We start from the raw sequence: 16,644 nt of genomic DNA on the forward strand, positions 1-16,644 counted from the left end.
GCCAGCAGCAGCCCAGCCCCGTTCCAACTCCAGAGGAAAACTGCAAACTGGCCGGAGATATCAGGACCACCAGAAGCCGTTCCCCGATGGGCCGCTACGGCGACAAGTGGCAGTTCACCCACAGCCCCCTCATCGGGACACCGACCCCCAGGCCCACTGCAAGCACGGAGATCCCAGATCAGCAACTCCAGCCCAGCCCCGCTCCAACTCCAGAGGAACACGCTCCCCGTATGGTCAGAAGCTGATGGTGTGCAAGGTACGTCTTGTTCTTGGGGTCGCACAGCTCGGGCTGTGGGCGAACTGCCACTTGTTGCCGTAGCGGCCCATCGGGGAGCGGATTCCTCTGGAGTTGGAGGGGGAGGGGGGTATTGTGCTGTTTGATCGCCCCCTGCTATCCCAGGGACAGGGAGACAGGACGTTTACCGAGGGCGGCCCGCAGAGGTGACAGCGGAACCTCCGGTCTGTCCTCGAAGAAAGGGGAACTAAATCCCCATTCATAAAAGAGAAGGTGAGGGTACATTGCGCGGGTGAGTAGGAATCCCAAGACAAAGTTGAGTGAGCGTTCACTGAGGGTGGCCCGCAGAGGTGACAGCGGAACCTCCGGTCGGTCCTGGAAGAAAGGGGAACTAAATCCCCTTCATAAAAGAGAAGTGGAGGGTATATTGCCCGGGAGGGTATATCGCCTACCTGGAAGAAACCGGACATTTTTTCCAGGATGTCGTCTGCTCACCAAAGCTCACGTTTGGCGCCAAACGCACGTCGCCTCTGCTGCACACGGATATAAGAGTGTGAAAATGTCGCCTTAGGCCGCCTAAGGGCATGTAGCCCCGCTAGGGTGACATGAGTGCGAGAGGTGATTCAATGTTGCGGTCACATTTATAAATTCAGGAATTCATTCAACACACTGCATTTCAGTACAGACATTTATTCTGCAAGAAAAAACTACATTGAAGACTCAAACTCGCGACCGAGGAACTGCCGGGATCAAGGCGCAAACTCGCGACCTTGTGGATATGAGCCGAGCACTGTACCACTGAGCCAGCCTTTAAAATCTACGCAAAAAAATTTCCATTCCGAAGACCGACAAATTCCGAATTACGAAAAGTGTCTGGTCCCAAGGCTTTCGGATAAAAGGTTGTGCACCTGTACTGGGTTAATCGATATCTGTTATTGGACTCTATAGACCACCCCCATGTGGTTCGGCCCCTCAAGGTTCGGTGACCTATAAAAGGCTGCTCCCGCGAGGTCCCGTGTCGATCTTCTGGGAGAACGCTTAGGACTGCGTAACCTTCTGGAGTGTCTCTGCTTGAACGAGGCTAAAGAGGGCTTGGCCAGGCAGATACGAGGATCGAACGGTGGTTAGGCATAGTAGTGGGAGCTGTAATTGTGTTTTGTCAAAATAAAGATTAGTTGTGCAAGTGCTTGACTCAGTGATTTTTGATCGGCAACTAGACTGGGGGGAAGCTTAGGAAGAGCTATTTACAAAGCTGGATAGTGTTGTGGTGTTTCTCTTGTAAATGAAAACTTCCCTTAATTCTGCTCCCTGGGAAAATATCTATAGTTAGTTATAATTATAATAGACCAAGAGTGTCCTAGAGCTGGATCTTGGCAATGTTCATATGGAAACAGTGTTTTGCCTGTTGGAACCTAGGGAAGGTTGCCTGTAGGCAACAAGTGGCCAAGGGAAGGTGGACCCTTTTAGTGCAGCTTCCATTAATATAGTATATGTCCTTAATGTTTGAGTGAATATGTGGGAAGTATTTCATTGAGAATTGTAGTGTTTTAAAAGGAAAAATTGAAAAACCCCCTAGATCAATATTGGTAACTTTGAAACTGCAGTTAACCGCGACATTAATCAAGGTTGTTGAGATGGATACAGTAGAATAAATGGAATATTTAATGATTGGGAGTACATGAGATCATCTGCATATCAAACCATAGTTAATGAATCATCTGCATTGGCTGTATTGACTAATATTTAGCTTTTGAATATAAATGATGATTCTCAAAGGTCTCGGTGCACATAACATTGTTCACAACTGGACGTTTGTGTAAATGGGTACTTGTCAAAATCTGAGAGGAGAGCTTCTCACTCTCGGATAATGTTTGGTAAATCTGAACATTTGGCCATGTTTCTCTAACTATTGAACCCTTTGCGAATAAAAACCGTTGGTGGCCCAGATCATTATCACAATACGGCAATGTTTATTTTTAGGTACTTTTTTCTCATAGTATTCTGTTTCTGAACTTGGAGCTTTTGCAATATTGCCCAGTCATTGTAATCAATTGCTTGCATGAAGCATGCATGATTTTCCAGTGATCTCAAGAGGTTTTTTTTTGGAATTGACTAATGTTGAGTTAATGTTGCTCTTCAAATGCTGTGATGTTTTGACACTTCTCATTTGAGAATCCAGCTGAGATCAGAAACTCTAAGTGGAATAATAATTTGGGTGTGCACAATATTTTACCAGTTTTAAATTTTAATGAGTAGTTGACTTGCCCATATAATTTAACAATCAACATAATCACTGTACATTCCATGGAGGTGTAAATCCCTGACTGGCAGTACAGCATTGATGATTTAAATTCAAAGCAGAAATATCACTTATTTTCAAAGACACAGGTTGTGCTTAAACTAGGCTGTGATGGCATTAAAAACTGATTCAGGAACTACATAGGTCAGGCAACCTTTATAGGTAGAGAAATACAATTATTACTCCAGTTCTACTATCTTTTGGTCGAACAAGGAAAAGTTACAAATCAAATCTGTTTCAAGTTGTAGAGAAGAGGATAGGAATTGAGGGGGAACATTTTCACACAAAGGGTGGTGGGTGTATGGAATAAGCTGCCAGACGAGGTAGTTGAGGCTGGGACTATCCCAATGTTTTAGAAACAGTTGGACAGGTACATGGATAGGACAAGTTTGGAGGGATATGGACCAAGCGCAGGCAGGTGAGACTGGTGTATCTGGGACATGTTGGCCAGTGTGGGCAAGCTGGCCTGAACTCTATGACTATGACTCTAAGAGGGAGCGAGAAAAAGCTGGATATCTATATTAGTAGGGTGGAGATCACGTATGACAAAAGTGGTAAAAGCACTGGCAAAGAGAAGGGCAGGCACTTTCAAAGGTGCCTAATGTCTGAAGAAAACTAAGATGAATGAAAACAGGATTAAAGAAGAAGTGGAACTGTAACTGGGAATCGGAAAAAAGAGAACATCAGAGATGCTCAGCAAATCCCCCCCCACCCCCCCCCCCCCCCCCCCCAGTTATGTGATCTCCCTGAGGGACACATTTGACGACTGAACAGAGGTGTTCTGCAAAGCTTGGTTTCTACATTGTGAACGCTGAAGGCAGTCCAATGAATTTACCTTATTGTAGTTTTTAACCTGTATTGGGGAGGGGGGGGGGGGGGGAAGTTGCTGGATGGAGTTGGAAGGAAGGTGTTTATGTTGATCAGGGTAAGCTGTGCAATTCATGTTTTGAGTTTTGTACTTTGTCATGGTCTTTCATCGTTATCGTTCACAATTCAGCAATCTACTTTTTGTAGAAAAGATGTCAATTTTCCTCCTATGGGACTAAGCCATTTGTTTCAGCAAAAAAACAGAAAAGTGCAAGAATACTGATTATGGGATGTAGACATAAAATGCTGGAGTAATGTATGGAGAGAAGGAATGGGTGACGTTTCAGGTTGAGACCCTTCAGACTGATGTCAGGGGCAGGACAAAGAAATAATGTAGGTGGAAACAGTAAGGCTGGTGGAAGAATGGGGAAGAGGGAGGTGATGGAGAGAGGAAGCAAGGGCTACCTGAAGTTAGAAGCCAATGTTCATACCACTGGGGTGTAAACTGCCCAAGCGGAATATGAGGTGCTGTGCCTCCAATTTGCGCTGGGCCACACTCTGACAATGGAGGCGGCCCAGGACAGAAAGGCCGGATTGAGAATGGGAGGGGGAGTTGAAGTGTTGGGCCACCGGGAGATCAGCTTGGTTAAGACGGACTGAGTGGAGGTGTTCAGCGAAATGATTGCCGAGCCTGTGATTGGTCTCGTCGATGTAGATTATCGGATGAGGTATTGTCTCATGGGGCTGGCATATTAAGGCTGTGTAATGGTATTCTGTCTGGAAGTGGTCTCAAGGTCACCAAGATTTCCTCAAGTCCCTCAAATTTGTTTCGCACACACACACACACACACACACACACACACACACACACACACACACACACACACACACACACACACACACACACACACACACACACACTGAAATAACTAATGGCTTGAGCATCACTGGTATAGTTTAGTTTCCATTTTATTTTCATGTCATGTAGAATGGATACTAGGCAGTACTAAATGTTATGACTCTATAGGTAGTTGTGTAAATAACAGGAAAACTGCACATTATCTCAATGTCCACAATCTGTGCATTGAAGTGTGCATAAGTATAGATAGCACACTATTTACTTGTGAGAATTGTTATTTCATTAGTTGAATTAACAAGATGCAAACATATTGAAGAAAAAAATCAATCTTTTAGTTTTTACGATATGTTTTTGCTGGTTAAATAGTTAGAAATTGCCTCTGTTCGCTTTGTACATGGTGATAATATTGCTGCATCAACATTCACCAAAGGAGGTTGAACTAATGCAGGCACTGAAGCAGCAGTGCCACCAGTACAATAGAAAAGCTTTGAGGATCTTGATGCACATTTGACAAGTTTGCAGACGATCAGCTTTTGAAATTGTGTAAACAAATGGAAAACGCCATTACAATAACAAGGGAGCAGAATGTTCTGGAGTGGAGACTTCATGCTGTCTGAATTGTTTAAAGTGTGCAACTATACTGATATGTTTGTCTACAAGAAGTCGAACTTGGCAGATTTGTGACTTGTCAAAATGCTGCCAAAGCATTTATGTGCAAATGCCCTGTTTTAAAGAATAATTATGTACCGTGAGGAGGAAGATGGGATCTATAGTGAGGAGGAAAGCTGAGTACTAATCAAAAGCTAAGAACTGTTACCAAAGACTTGCACAGAACAGCATTGGTCATTTACTTAGAAATCCTGTACTTTAGACATGCTCTACTGGGACATTACAATGGCACAGCGAAAGAGTGCTGCTTTACAGCGCCAGAGACCCAGGTTCGATCCTGACCACAGGTGTCGTCTGTTAAGAGTTTGCATGTTCTCCCTGTGATCATATGGGTTTTCCCCAAGTGCTCCAGTTTCCTCCCCCACTCAAATGCCATACAGGTTTGGATGTTAATTGGCTTGGGTAAAATTGTGAAAATTGAACCTAGTGTGTAGGATAGTGCTAAAGTGCCGGTTGATGGCTGGTTAGCGTGGACTCTGGGCTGAAGGCCTGTAACAACGCTGTATCTCTAAAGTTTAGTGAAGTAAGTGGATCTCCTGCCAAAAAAGTCACCAGCCCCAAATTTAATAGAAATTACAAATGCAGAAATGTCAGAAAGATAAACAATTTAATATTTTATAATTGCTTGTCTTCAGATGCCGATTGACCTGTTCAATGTTTCCCGTGTTACACGTGTCTAGAATTTGCAGATCAGATTGTGACAAGCATAATGGTGAGTCTGTCATTGTCGCCATTATGGAACAAATTGGACAGCAGCTTACAGCACCTGCACATAATCAGTCTAGAGATTGCTGTGCAATTTTCCTTGTGTGTTCACATGTTGTGCAACACCAGAACTTCTCCAATAAATTAAACATTGGAATCCATGTAAGGGCACAATATTGCCGTAATTTCCCACTAGATATGCACTATCTATGCAAAATAGATTGTGGCTTGTGTATTCATATATCAATGATTTTTTTTTTTAATATTGCAGTAAATCTTAACTATCCAGCATGAAGGGCCAATCTGGCATTGAGAATGTAATTTTATAGTTTTTTTTTTGCTCATTCCTTAGCAGCTTAATTACTGATTTATTATCATATTGAAGGGCCGAATGAACTACTCCTGCACCTATTGTCTATAATGAAGATTGTTTACATAGTATAAAAATGTTTAAGTTTGTGCCTCTTTATATTGAGTTTCTTTTTCTTTACTTGATTTAGTTATTTGAATTTGGAACCTAAGACTAGCATGCAATTTGTCCAGCTGTAAACCTTCATAATTGTAACATTGACGCACTAATTAACTGGTTAGCTGCATGGTTTTCCTTGCCTGCAATTTATATTATATACGCAAGTGAGAGGAAAATAATGAAGTAATTTGGTGTATTTTTTAGTGCACCTAGTGTATTATTTCATGTTGGTGACTTTGTGATCAACTTATTAGAAAATCTAATTTCTTCCCTTCACCTCCTGCCCCTCCCTTTTCATCTGCTGTCTCGACTTTCCCCCCCTCTTTCTGATTAAACAATTGCTTTATTTATCTGTATTGTTTGTTTATAAAAAGTGTTTGCTTTGCAATGAACTCCAATTCCTCCTGTGTACATTTTTTTTGTTTTTTTACAGCTCAGCCCATGACAACGTGAATAAAGTTCGTGTGGCCATCAAAAAGATCAGCCCTTTCGAACACCAGACATACTGCCAGCGGACCTTGCGTGAGATTAAAATTCTGCTGCGCTTCAAACATGAGAATATTATTGGCATCAATGACATCATCCGAGCCCCCGCCATTGACCAAATGAAAGATGTGTATCCTGGTTATAAAATGTGTGATATAAAAAGCTAATATAATGGAGGGAAATGGTTAATTTATATAATGGGTCTGGAATAACAATCTAGATATACAAATTAAAATCCTATATGGTACTGAAAGTACAAGTTTAGTTAGTTAAATCTAGAATTTGTAACAAAAAAGCATAAATTTTACGATGGTAATGTGAAATCACCCAATTGTTATAAAAATGCATGTTGGGATCTCCAGGAAGGAAATCTTGTCGTCTGACCTGGCCATTTGAGTAGGGCGCTCTTTAACTGTTTTCTGAAATGACACTTAATCTGACCGTTTGTAACCGAATCACATTTCAATTAAAATGTAATTGAAAAGATTATCTGGCATAATCCAAGATACTGGATTAGGACGTGGCATAGTTATTTGCGCAGTGGACCTATGGACATTCTCCATACATTTTGTAGGAGGGTAGTTTCCAGATTGGGGAAGCTGTCATTCAGACCAATCATGCCTAGATCTAGCTGTATTCTCACAAATTGTACCATACAGCCAACGTCGTGTCATAATACTGATACCTTACATTAGTAGGATAGATGCACATGAAGTCCACAGATGAGAGCTGTAGGACATGGGTGCTAACCTATAATAGGTCGTGTGTAGACCAGTGCTAGTTGTAAATCGACTTGATCTTATCCTTGCCAATCTACTTTTTGCGGAGGCAGTTGTACATATTATTGTGGAGAATGTTCTGTTTCTGCATTATAGATCCGCTTGTGTGGTAGTGCAGCCATGCTAATTGATTCAGAATAAGATTACTGGACTGGGCACCCATGAGCTGCTATGAGCATCATTAGCAACAAAATCATATTTCAAACACAATCTATCCACGAGGCATGATATATCGGTGGCACAGCGGTAGAGTTCTGCCTTACAGCATCAGGGACCCGAGTTCGATCATGACCATGGGTGCTGTCTGTGCCGAGTTTGTACGTTCTCCCCGTGACCTGTGTGGGTTTTCTCCGGGTGCTCCAGTTGACTCCCATGCTCCAGGCATAGAGGTTTGTAGGTTAATTGGCTTGGTATAATTGTAAATTGTCCCTGGTGTGTGTAGGGTGGGTAGTGTTAGATTGCGGGGATTACTGGTCAGCGTGGACCTGGTGGGCCGAAGGGCCTGTTTCCACTCTATCACTAAACTAGTGTAGAAGGGCATACACAAGCAGCACCAACTGTACTTAACAATTGTCAATCCATTGAAGTTACAAAAGTGCACTAACTGACAATATACCATGCAATAGTGCTAAGTTTACCCACATCAGTAGATCAAATCAAAGTAACAACAAATGGGGAGCAGCTGGAGGAACTTGGCAGGTGAGGCAGCATTTGTGTAGGGAAATGGACAATCAATGTTTTATGTCAAGACCCTTCAGACAGCATGGTGGAAAGTTGCCACTTTCAAATAGGAAGTGGTGGGGCAAGAGCTACCAAGTGACAGGATGATTTAGGTGAGGAGGAATTGATAGGCAAATAACTTTGGTGGGAGAGGGAAGTGTGAAAGTAGTTGGGAGATGATAGGTGGAGAATTAAGGCTGCAGTTTCTGCAATCTCATTAGAAGGAAGATATAGAATGGAACTGAATGAGGGAGACTGTACACTACCCAGGCAGAATGAGATGCTGTATTTCTACTTGCATTTGGCCTCACCCTGGCAGTGGAGGGGGCTGAGGATAGACAAGTCTGTGTGGGAATGGCAAGAAGAATTGAAATGGATGCCAGTCTGGAGAAAGCAGAGAGGAGCTGTACAGCATGGTCCCACCACCAGTTACTTCTTCACCCCCCCTTTTCTGGACTACTCTGACTCCATGGCCTGCTCATCTCTTCTCTGACACTTTCGCCTGCAATCATAGAATATGTAATACCTGTGCCTACACCAGCTCCATCCAGGGACCTAAACAGTTCTTCAGATGAGACAGAGTCCCCTGCATCTGCTCCAACCTTTGCATTCTGTGCTCTCGATGTGGCCTTCTCTACATCGGCGTGGCCCAGATGCAGAGTGCTGCAGCTGGTGGAGCTGCTGCCTCAGCACCAGAATCCAGGGTTCGATCCTGACACTGGATGTTGTCTGTGTAGAGTTTAAATGTTCTCCCTGTTGGTTTCCTCTCGGTGCTCTGCTTTCCTCCAACATCCCAACAAAGTACAGGCTTGTAAGATAATTTACCTCTGTAAACTGCCCCTTGTATTTGTGTAGGACATGGAAGTGAAAGTGGAATAACATAGAACTAGTTTGAAAGGGTGATCAATGGTCGAAGTGGGCTCAGTGAGCCATAGGGCCTGTTTCCATGCTGTATCTTTCAATCAATCAAACAACCAGAAGGACACTCGGCAACCATATCCAGAGCACCTGTACTCTCCCAAGTACCAGCTCTCATCTCCCAGTTGTCAGCCATTTTAATTCTCATTCCCATTCCCACACCTCTTGTCTGACCTTGGCCTGCTCTGATGCCACTTTTTGGTCAAATGCAGCTGGAGGAATTACATATCTTATTAACCTTGGCTAGTCTGCAACCCAATGTATGAAGATTGAATTGTCCTGTTTCAGATAACCGGCATCCACCCTCAGCTGCATGTTTGAATCCCTGCTGTACATGAAAGTAAAACAGCGTTTTGTATTCTTGGGTGTTGGTGAAAAGCATGTATAATTTCTTCAATCTTCCTTGATCTACAAGGAAACTGATTGGGGTTTTGTGTGATTCCATTCATTTAACTAATTGAGGAAAATTCAGCTGGAGAGTTGTGAACCTGTGGAATTCTCTGCCACAGAAGGCAGTGGAGGCCAATTCACAGGATGTATTCGAGAGAGAGAGATATATAGCTCTTAAGGCTAACTAAATCAATGGATATGGGGGAAAGCAGGATCAGGATACTGATTCTGTATGATCAGCCATGATCGTATTGAATGGCAGGCTGGCTGGAAGGGCCTACTCCAGCACCTATTTTCTATGTTTCTATGTAAAAGTTATCCATTAGACTTGTTTTACAAAGTGATATTGCATAAATAGAGAATGTTACTGAACCTGAGGTTCAAGTAAAATAGTAAATTCATGAGTTTCATTTTCCAGTACGTTGCACGTGTTTAACAATGAGATATTCCACAGTGAGAATGTTGGTCTGGCTTCCTTGACTTTATTTCCAGGTACATTGTGCAGGATCTGATGGAAACCGACCTCTATAAACTGCTGAAGACTCAGAACCTTAGCAATGATCACATCTGTTACTTCCTGTATCAGATTCTCCGCGGGTTAAAGTACATCCACTCTGCCAATGTCCTTCATCGGGATCTCAAACCATCCAACCTCTTGCTCAATACTACCTGTGACCTGAAGGTTAGTATCATTTCGTCCTATGTTTTTAATCACAAATTACATTGGGTTGAAAGAAATTAAATGAGGTGAAATTTTGGTATGCCAGAAACACTGGCTATTCTACGGGCACTGCACTACTATTTGGCTGTCCCCTCAAACTAGATTATTATTTGTGCATGTTTAAGAAATAGTGTAGGAGGAAGTGTTTCACACCTATCATTGGTGCTAGTTGTGAGAAAGGATGGAACTTTATTTTACTTATTCACAGGATGTGGCTACTGCTTGCAGTACATCATTTATAGGCCTTCAATTGTTCTTAAGATGGTGGTGAGCCACCTAGAACCACTAACGTTAGTATAGTGAAGGGGCTACAATAGGGCTCTTTAATGGGGAATTCCAGAATTTTGGCACAGTGATGGAGTCGGGAGGGAAGAGTGTGAAATGTTTCAGAGTTAGAGCTAGGTGTGTTCTGCAAGGGAATGAAATAGTGGTTGAAGGAGTAGACTGGCAGATTAACACAATACAATACAATACGGTTTATTTGTCACATTACACATAAAGTGCAAGTGAAATGAATATGTCAGCAGCGGTACAATTATAAAGAACACACACAAAAACACAATAAAAATTTAACATAAACATCCACCACAGCATTCATCACTGTGGTGGAAGGCACACAATTTGGCCAGTCCTCCTCCATTTTCCCCCGTGGTCGGGACCTCAACTCTCCGCAGCCATTGCTGCGGGCGTCCAGATGGTAAAAGGACAAGGTACAAGTCCAGAGTCGATACCAACATGTATCTTTTTATGACGTTTAACCAGGGTTGGGGTTAGATTTTGGAGGGGGAGAAGCGTGGTGGTGATTAGTTGGTTGGTGATTGCTTGGATTTAGCAACAAAGTGCAGTAAAAGTGATTATTATTAAAGGGGGTGAAGCAATTACAATTGACTAATGTAGCTGGGACATGTTGGCCGGTGTGGGCAAGTAGGGCTAAGGGCTTGTTTCCACACTGTATCACACTCTGACTGAGTATTTGAATCGGTAAAGTTAGCAAAGACAATTTTGGAGCAGTTGTACATGGGTTCACAGAGCATAGTGAATTGGTTTGGCAAAACGCAGCTACAACTAGCTACAGTAAAACTGAATCTCTTGTCATTGTGACTTTTGTGTCAGACTGGCTGTTTATTTGAACTATTGGTTATTATTCCCATTAATAGCCCCAAATAATTTTAATTAGTTTGAAGATGTTACAAATTGTGCATTAATTTTGCCAATGGACACGAGATTAAAGTTGGGAGAAACGGCCCTGGTGATGGGCGTTATGATCTAGGCGAATGTAGGAATAATAAAGTAATGAGTCAAATGCGGAATCATTGGGATTTCTAAACAATTATAATGGACTGGGCTTTACGGTACATAGGTTATGGAAAATAAAAATGTATATGGCAAAGATTTGAAGGCATGATGGGTGAGAATCCTGAAAGGAATACATTTTTTCCAATTCCTCACAAGGAATTAGTGCTGAATTTAGTTATGGAAAATGAAATACAGCATGTTTCTTTGCCAGGCCTTTTTTCTGGAATGGCTTCACATTGTTAATATTTTCAGCAGTCACCATTAATTACGCTAATAGTATTTATCAGAATTTGATCCGTAGCTTTCTGTGCCTTGGTGATTCAAATGCTTGTTTAAATACTTAAATGTTTTTGTACCTGTCTCCATCACTATTTGGTACCGCTTTCCAGGTTCCAACTACCTGCTGGATGGAAAAAAATTCCCTCTGATCCCTCCCAGACCTCTTTTGCCTTTCACTAAACGTATGCCCTCTACTTTTGGATTTCTCTGCAATGGATTAAAGTTACTATCCTTTCACTTTTCCGCTTTTCCCTTCCTAATCTTTTATACCTCTGTCAGCCTCTTCCATGCCAAACTAAATCAGCCAATTCATTCTCTCCTTGTGTCTGAAGTACTTTATCCCAACCAATATCCTGAAGAAAATATCTTCTGTACCCTCTTCAATGCAATCATGTCTTTCCTGCAGTGTGGTGACCATAAAACACTGGAGCAGAATTTGGCCAACAAGCCCATCAAATCTGTTCTGCCATTTAATTAAATGTCCTGACTTGTTTCACAGACGTGTAATTGAACCAAAGATGACATTAGGGCAGGTTACTTATAACTTGAGCAAAGCGGTTGAGTTTTAGTTTAGAAGTGGATTGGAGAGGTAGGACGAGATGGGAATGAATCATTGACATTGAGGGCTGAGTAGTAGTGGCTGGGTGCTAATGAAGCACTAATTCTCGATTTTGCAGGTGGGAGGAAGTTTTGTTGATAAGGGAGAGTGAGAACATAAAATATATAACACAACTGTAATGAAAGTTGAAAGCTGGACATTTAGCGGGAGAGCATTGGAATGTATGTTGAAGGTTGCAATGAACATGAAAGCTTTCAGTTGAACTCAACTAGACATGATGGTGGCTGATAAAATGGCAGTGGGATTGAAAGGGGTGGGGGGGGGGGGTGGATGGATGGAGATCTGTCATTTTGGGTTGGAAGCACAATAAAAAGGTTAAATGGTGTTAAGATTGCGTTATACGACTTCCAACTTCAGATAGTGGCCAAGAAAAGGTAACTTTGTTAGTAATCCTTGAACTTTTCTTCAGAAGTCATGCAATTCCAACTTGTTGGTTGCCACAGTTCATCAAGCAGTTTGTTATACAAGTTCAGAAAAGACCAACCTGCCATTCTTTACAGTGGGTCACTGTGGACTTTGACAATAGTTTAGACTAGGGTGTGCCACCTAAAATGGAATTCTAAGAGCAGACATTTGACAAAACACCCATTAAGGACCTATTCAGCTTTTTTTTTTTTTTTCTGTCCCTAAAGTATGCTTGACGAGAATCCTATTTCTTGGGTGAATATTGATATTCAAACCCTAATCCAAATGAACAGGTGATTTAATTTAAAAAAAAAAAAAAGTTTTTTAGACGGTTTTGAGACTTGTGAGCCTGTGATTTATTCTGTGAATAGTTCAGTTTGTTTTTAGAGTGCGGGAACAACACTCTAGAAAACAAAATTTGGCTGATGCAGCGTCAGTTTAATGACACATTCACGTTGGGCTTGATATAATCCACTATTGAATCGGCAACAAAATACAGCTGCAACGCAAATCGCCTTCCCTATGATTTCTTATTGCTTCTAACACTTATGGAATGCTTAATTGCTAGATTCACATGATGTTGCCCAATGGTTATATTGTTGTTGATATAGTGCACTTAAACTGATATGCATCACCATAAGAGCAGGAACTAGACTGCTTAGTTCAACACATCTAATTGAATAGTTTGTGTATATAAGAATAAAAGAATGTGTTTTATGAAAGGTTAACTATCCATTTGGCATTAAAATGGAGGTACATTATGACTTGGTTGCCAGCTAAACAGTAAAACTGAAGGTTCACATGAAAATATAAAAAAATTATAATGTTTTACTGTTTGTCCAACCTAGAGTGACAGAAGACGAATCTCTGAACTGTTCAGGTATATTGTATCTCAACCGTGGACTGAATAGAATCCTTAAATAATTCAATAAGAAGCAAAAACTTGCTGGAAACAATAAATTGGGTTTTTTTTTTCATGGCACTGGACCAGAATTCTGTTTGGATATTTCTTCTTCAATCGGTGCTGAACCTAGATTGCGTGGTGTCTCTTGCTGCTGCAATGGGAAAGTTGCCAGGCTGCTACAGTGGCTTCCATAATGTTTGGGACAAAGACCCATAATTTATTTATTTGCCTCTGTACTCCACAATTTGAGATTTGTAATAGAAAAAAAAATCACATGTGGTTAAAGTGCGCATTGTCAGATTTTAATAATGGCCATTTTTATACATTTTGGTTTCACTATGTAGAAATGACAACAGTGTTTATACATAGTTTCTCCCCCCCCCCCCCCCCCATTTCAGAGCACCATAATATTTGGGTCACAGCAATTTCATGTAAATGAAAGTAGTCATGTTTAGTATTTTGTTGCATATCCTTCGCATGCAATGGCTGCTTGAAGTCTATGATTCATGGACATCACCAGTTGCTGGGTGTCTTCTCTGGTGATGCTCTGCCAGGCCTGTATTGCAGCCATCTTTAGCTCATGCTTGTTTTGTGGGCTTGTCCCCTTCAGTTTTCTCTTCAGCATATAAAAGGCAGGCTCAATTGGGTTCAGATCGGATGATTGACTTGGCCACTCAAGAATTGACCATTTTTTAACTTTGAAAAACTCCTGAATAGTGTTTCTGATCTGTCGGACAGGTATTAGGAGATTTTCCTTTGATATAAAGAGAATTCTTCTGTCATCATCTGAGGAGGTCTTCCTTGGCCTGCCAGTCCCTTTGCGATTAGTAAGCTCACAAGTGCTCTTTCTTCTTAATGATGTTCCAAGCAGTTGATTTTGGTAAGCCTAAAGTTTGGATGATGCCTCTAAATGGCCTGTCCGACTTGGACGTCATTTGCGCGAAATTTACGCTACGTCATTTACGCTTCACGACGCGCGCATGGTGATGTCGGCAGTGACGCGCGGTCGTGCTCGGCGCCCAAGGATTTTGGGATGTACAAAATCTTTGCACGCCATCTGCGTAACGTGCAAATGATGCACGTGGGACAGGCCCCAAGTGGGACAGGCCCTTAACAGTTTTATTCTTGTTTCTCAGTCTCATAATGGCTTCTTTGACTTTTATTGGCACAACTTTGGTCCTCATGTTGATAAAACAGCAATAAAAGTTTCCAAAGGTGATGGAAAGACTGGAGGAAAGACTAGATGCAGAGAGCTCTCTTATACCTGCATTAAGGAAGCATTTAAACACATCTGAGCAATTACAAACGGGACGCACAATCCCGTTTATATCAACGGGATGATGGTGGAAAGGGTCAAGAACTTCAGATTTCTGGGCGTGCACATTTCCGAAGATCTTTCCTAGTTCCAGCACACTGATGCAATTATAAAGAAAGCACATCAGTGCCCCTACTTCCTGAGAAGACTACGGAGAGTCGGTATGTCAAAGAGGACTCTCTCGAATTTCTCCAGGGGCACAGTAGAGAGCATGCTGACTAGTTGCATCGTGGTTTGGTTCGGCAACTTGAGCGTCCAGGAGCGGTAAAGGATGCAGAAAGTTGTAACCACTGCCCAATCCATCATCGGCTCCGACCTCCCCACCATCGAACGGATCTATCGCAGTCGCTACCTCAAAAAGACAGCCAACATCATCAAGGACCCACACCATCCTGGCCACTCACTCATCTCTCCGCTACCATCGGGCAGAAGGTACAGGAGCCTGGAATCTGTTACATTCAGGTTCAGGAACAGTTCTTCCCCTCAGCCATCAGGCTATTAAACATGCCAACAAACAGACTATGAACTGTAACAGCCTATTGCACTTTATCTGCTTATTTATGTGTATATTGAACTGACCTGTTCTGTATTTTTGCTTACAATATTCTGTGCTGCAGCAAGCAAGAATTTCATTGTCCTATCTGGGACACATGACAATAAACTCACTTGACTTGACTTGACAAACACCTGTGAAGCCCTGTGCCCCAAACATGATGGTGCCCTGAAATGGGGGGACCATGGAAAACACAGCTATGATTTCTACACGGTGAAACCAAAATGTATAAAAATGGCTATTATTAAAATCTGGCAATGTGCACTTTAACCACATGTGATTTTTTTTCTATTACAAATCTCAAATTGTGGAGTAGATAGGCAAATAAATAAAAGATGGATCTTTGTCCCAAACATTATGGAGGGCCTGTAGCAACCATGTTGGTGCAGTCTCCAGGCTGCCTATTCCGTGTAATTCTCACTATATTTTGGGCATCTTCACCTCCACTTACTGTCACTCTGATTTTTCAATTCGTGAATAAGCTGTATCAGCTAACAAAGCTGTGTGTCTTCTGGGTTTCTTGGCTCCATCTCAGCACATTAAAACAGGCATAATTAGTGTTGGAAACTTATAGCTGTAATGCATTGAATCTCACTTGTCACTATCCATCCAATCAAGACTTTTAATAGAAGTGTCGGATGGGGAAGGTACAGAGAATGTGTTTTATGTAAATCTCTAGAGGTTGTGATAGATGGTGCTTGGACACTCTAAAGCCTTAAACTGTGACTCGGGCATTAAGCGCAAACCAGCTTGCATAAAGGTTTGTAGCTCGGGTATAGTGCAAGTGTATAAATAATATTTTTGTTTTAACTCCATTTGCAGATCTGTGACTTTGGACTGGCTCGTGTTGCTGATCCAGACCATGATCACACTGGGTTCCTGACAGAGTATGTTGCTACCCGTTGGTACCGGGCACCTGAGATTATGCTCAACTCCAAGGTGAGCTTTTGGGTTGTTTGTCTTTAATCTTAACTCTTAAGAGTAGATTTCTGCACGAGTGAGAGCCTTTGCAAACATGGTGAGTGTTTTGTTCAAGTGTATCTTGTTTTACTTTTCATTCTTAATCAAGCATTGCCCAAAAAAACATGGACTCTAAGCTACTATGTTGCTTTACACTTCCACAGCGACACAAATTACATATAATCTATTGTGTAACTCCAATATATTGTAAATTGGACATAATTTTTCCAATCGACTGTAAATACCTGTGGCCTAA

At 41.9% G+C, this 16,644-nt stretch overlaps 1 protein-coding gene across 1 annotated transcript in view; it reads left to right on the forward strand.

Moving 5' to 3' along the window:
* Positions 1-16,644, forward strand: part of mapk1 (mitogen-activated protein kinase 1) — a 55,082-nt gene that overhangs the window by 27,024 nt on the left and 11,414 nt on the right. The window contains exons 2-4 of the mRNA XM_033043521.1: positions 6,477-6,659; positions 9,829-10,018; positions 16,251-16,367. Coding sequence (XP_032899412.1) covers positions 6,477-6,659; positions 9,829-10,018; positions 16,251-16,367 — 490 coding nt within the window. The remainder of the gene's footprint in view (positions 1-6,476; positions 6,660-9,828; positions 10,019-16,250; positions 16,368-16,644) is intronic.

This window comes from Amblyraja radiata, chromosome 25, assembly GCF_010909765.2.
Source record: "Amblyraja radiata isolate CabotCenter1 chromosome 25, sAmbRad1.1.pri, whole genome shotgun sequence".
NCBI classification, from domain to species: Eukaryota; Metazoa; Chordata; class Chondrichthyes; order Rajiformes; family Rajidae; genus Amblyraja; species Amblyraja radiata.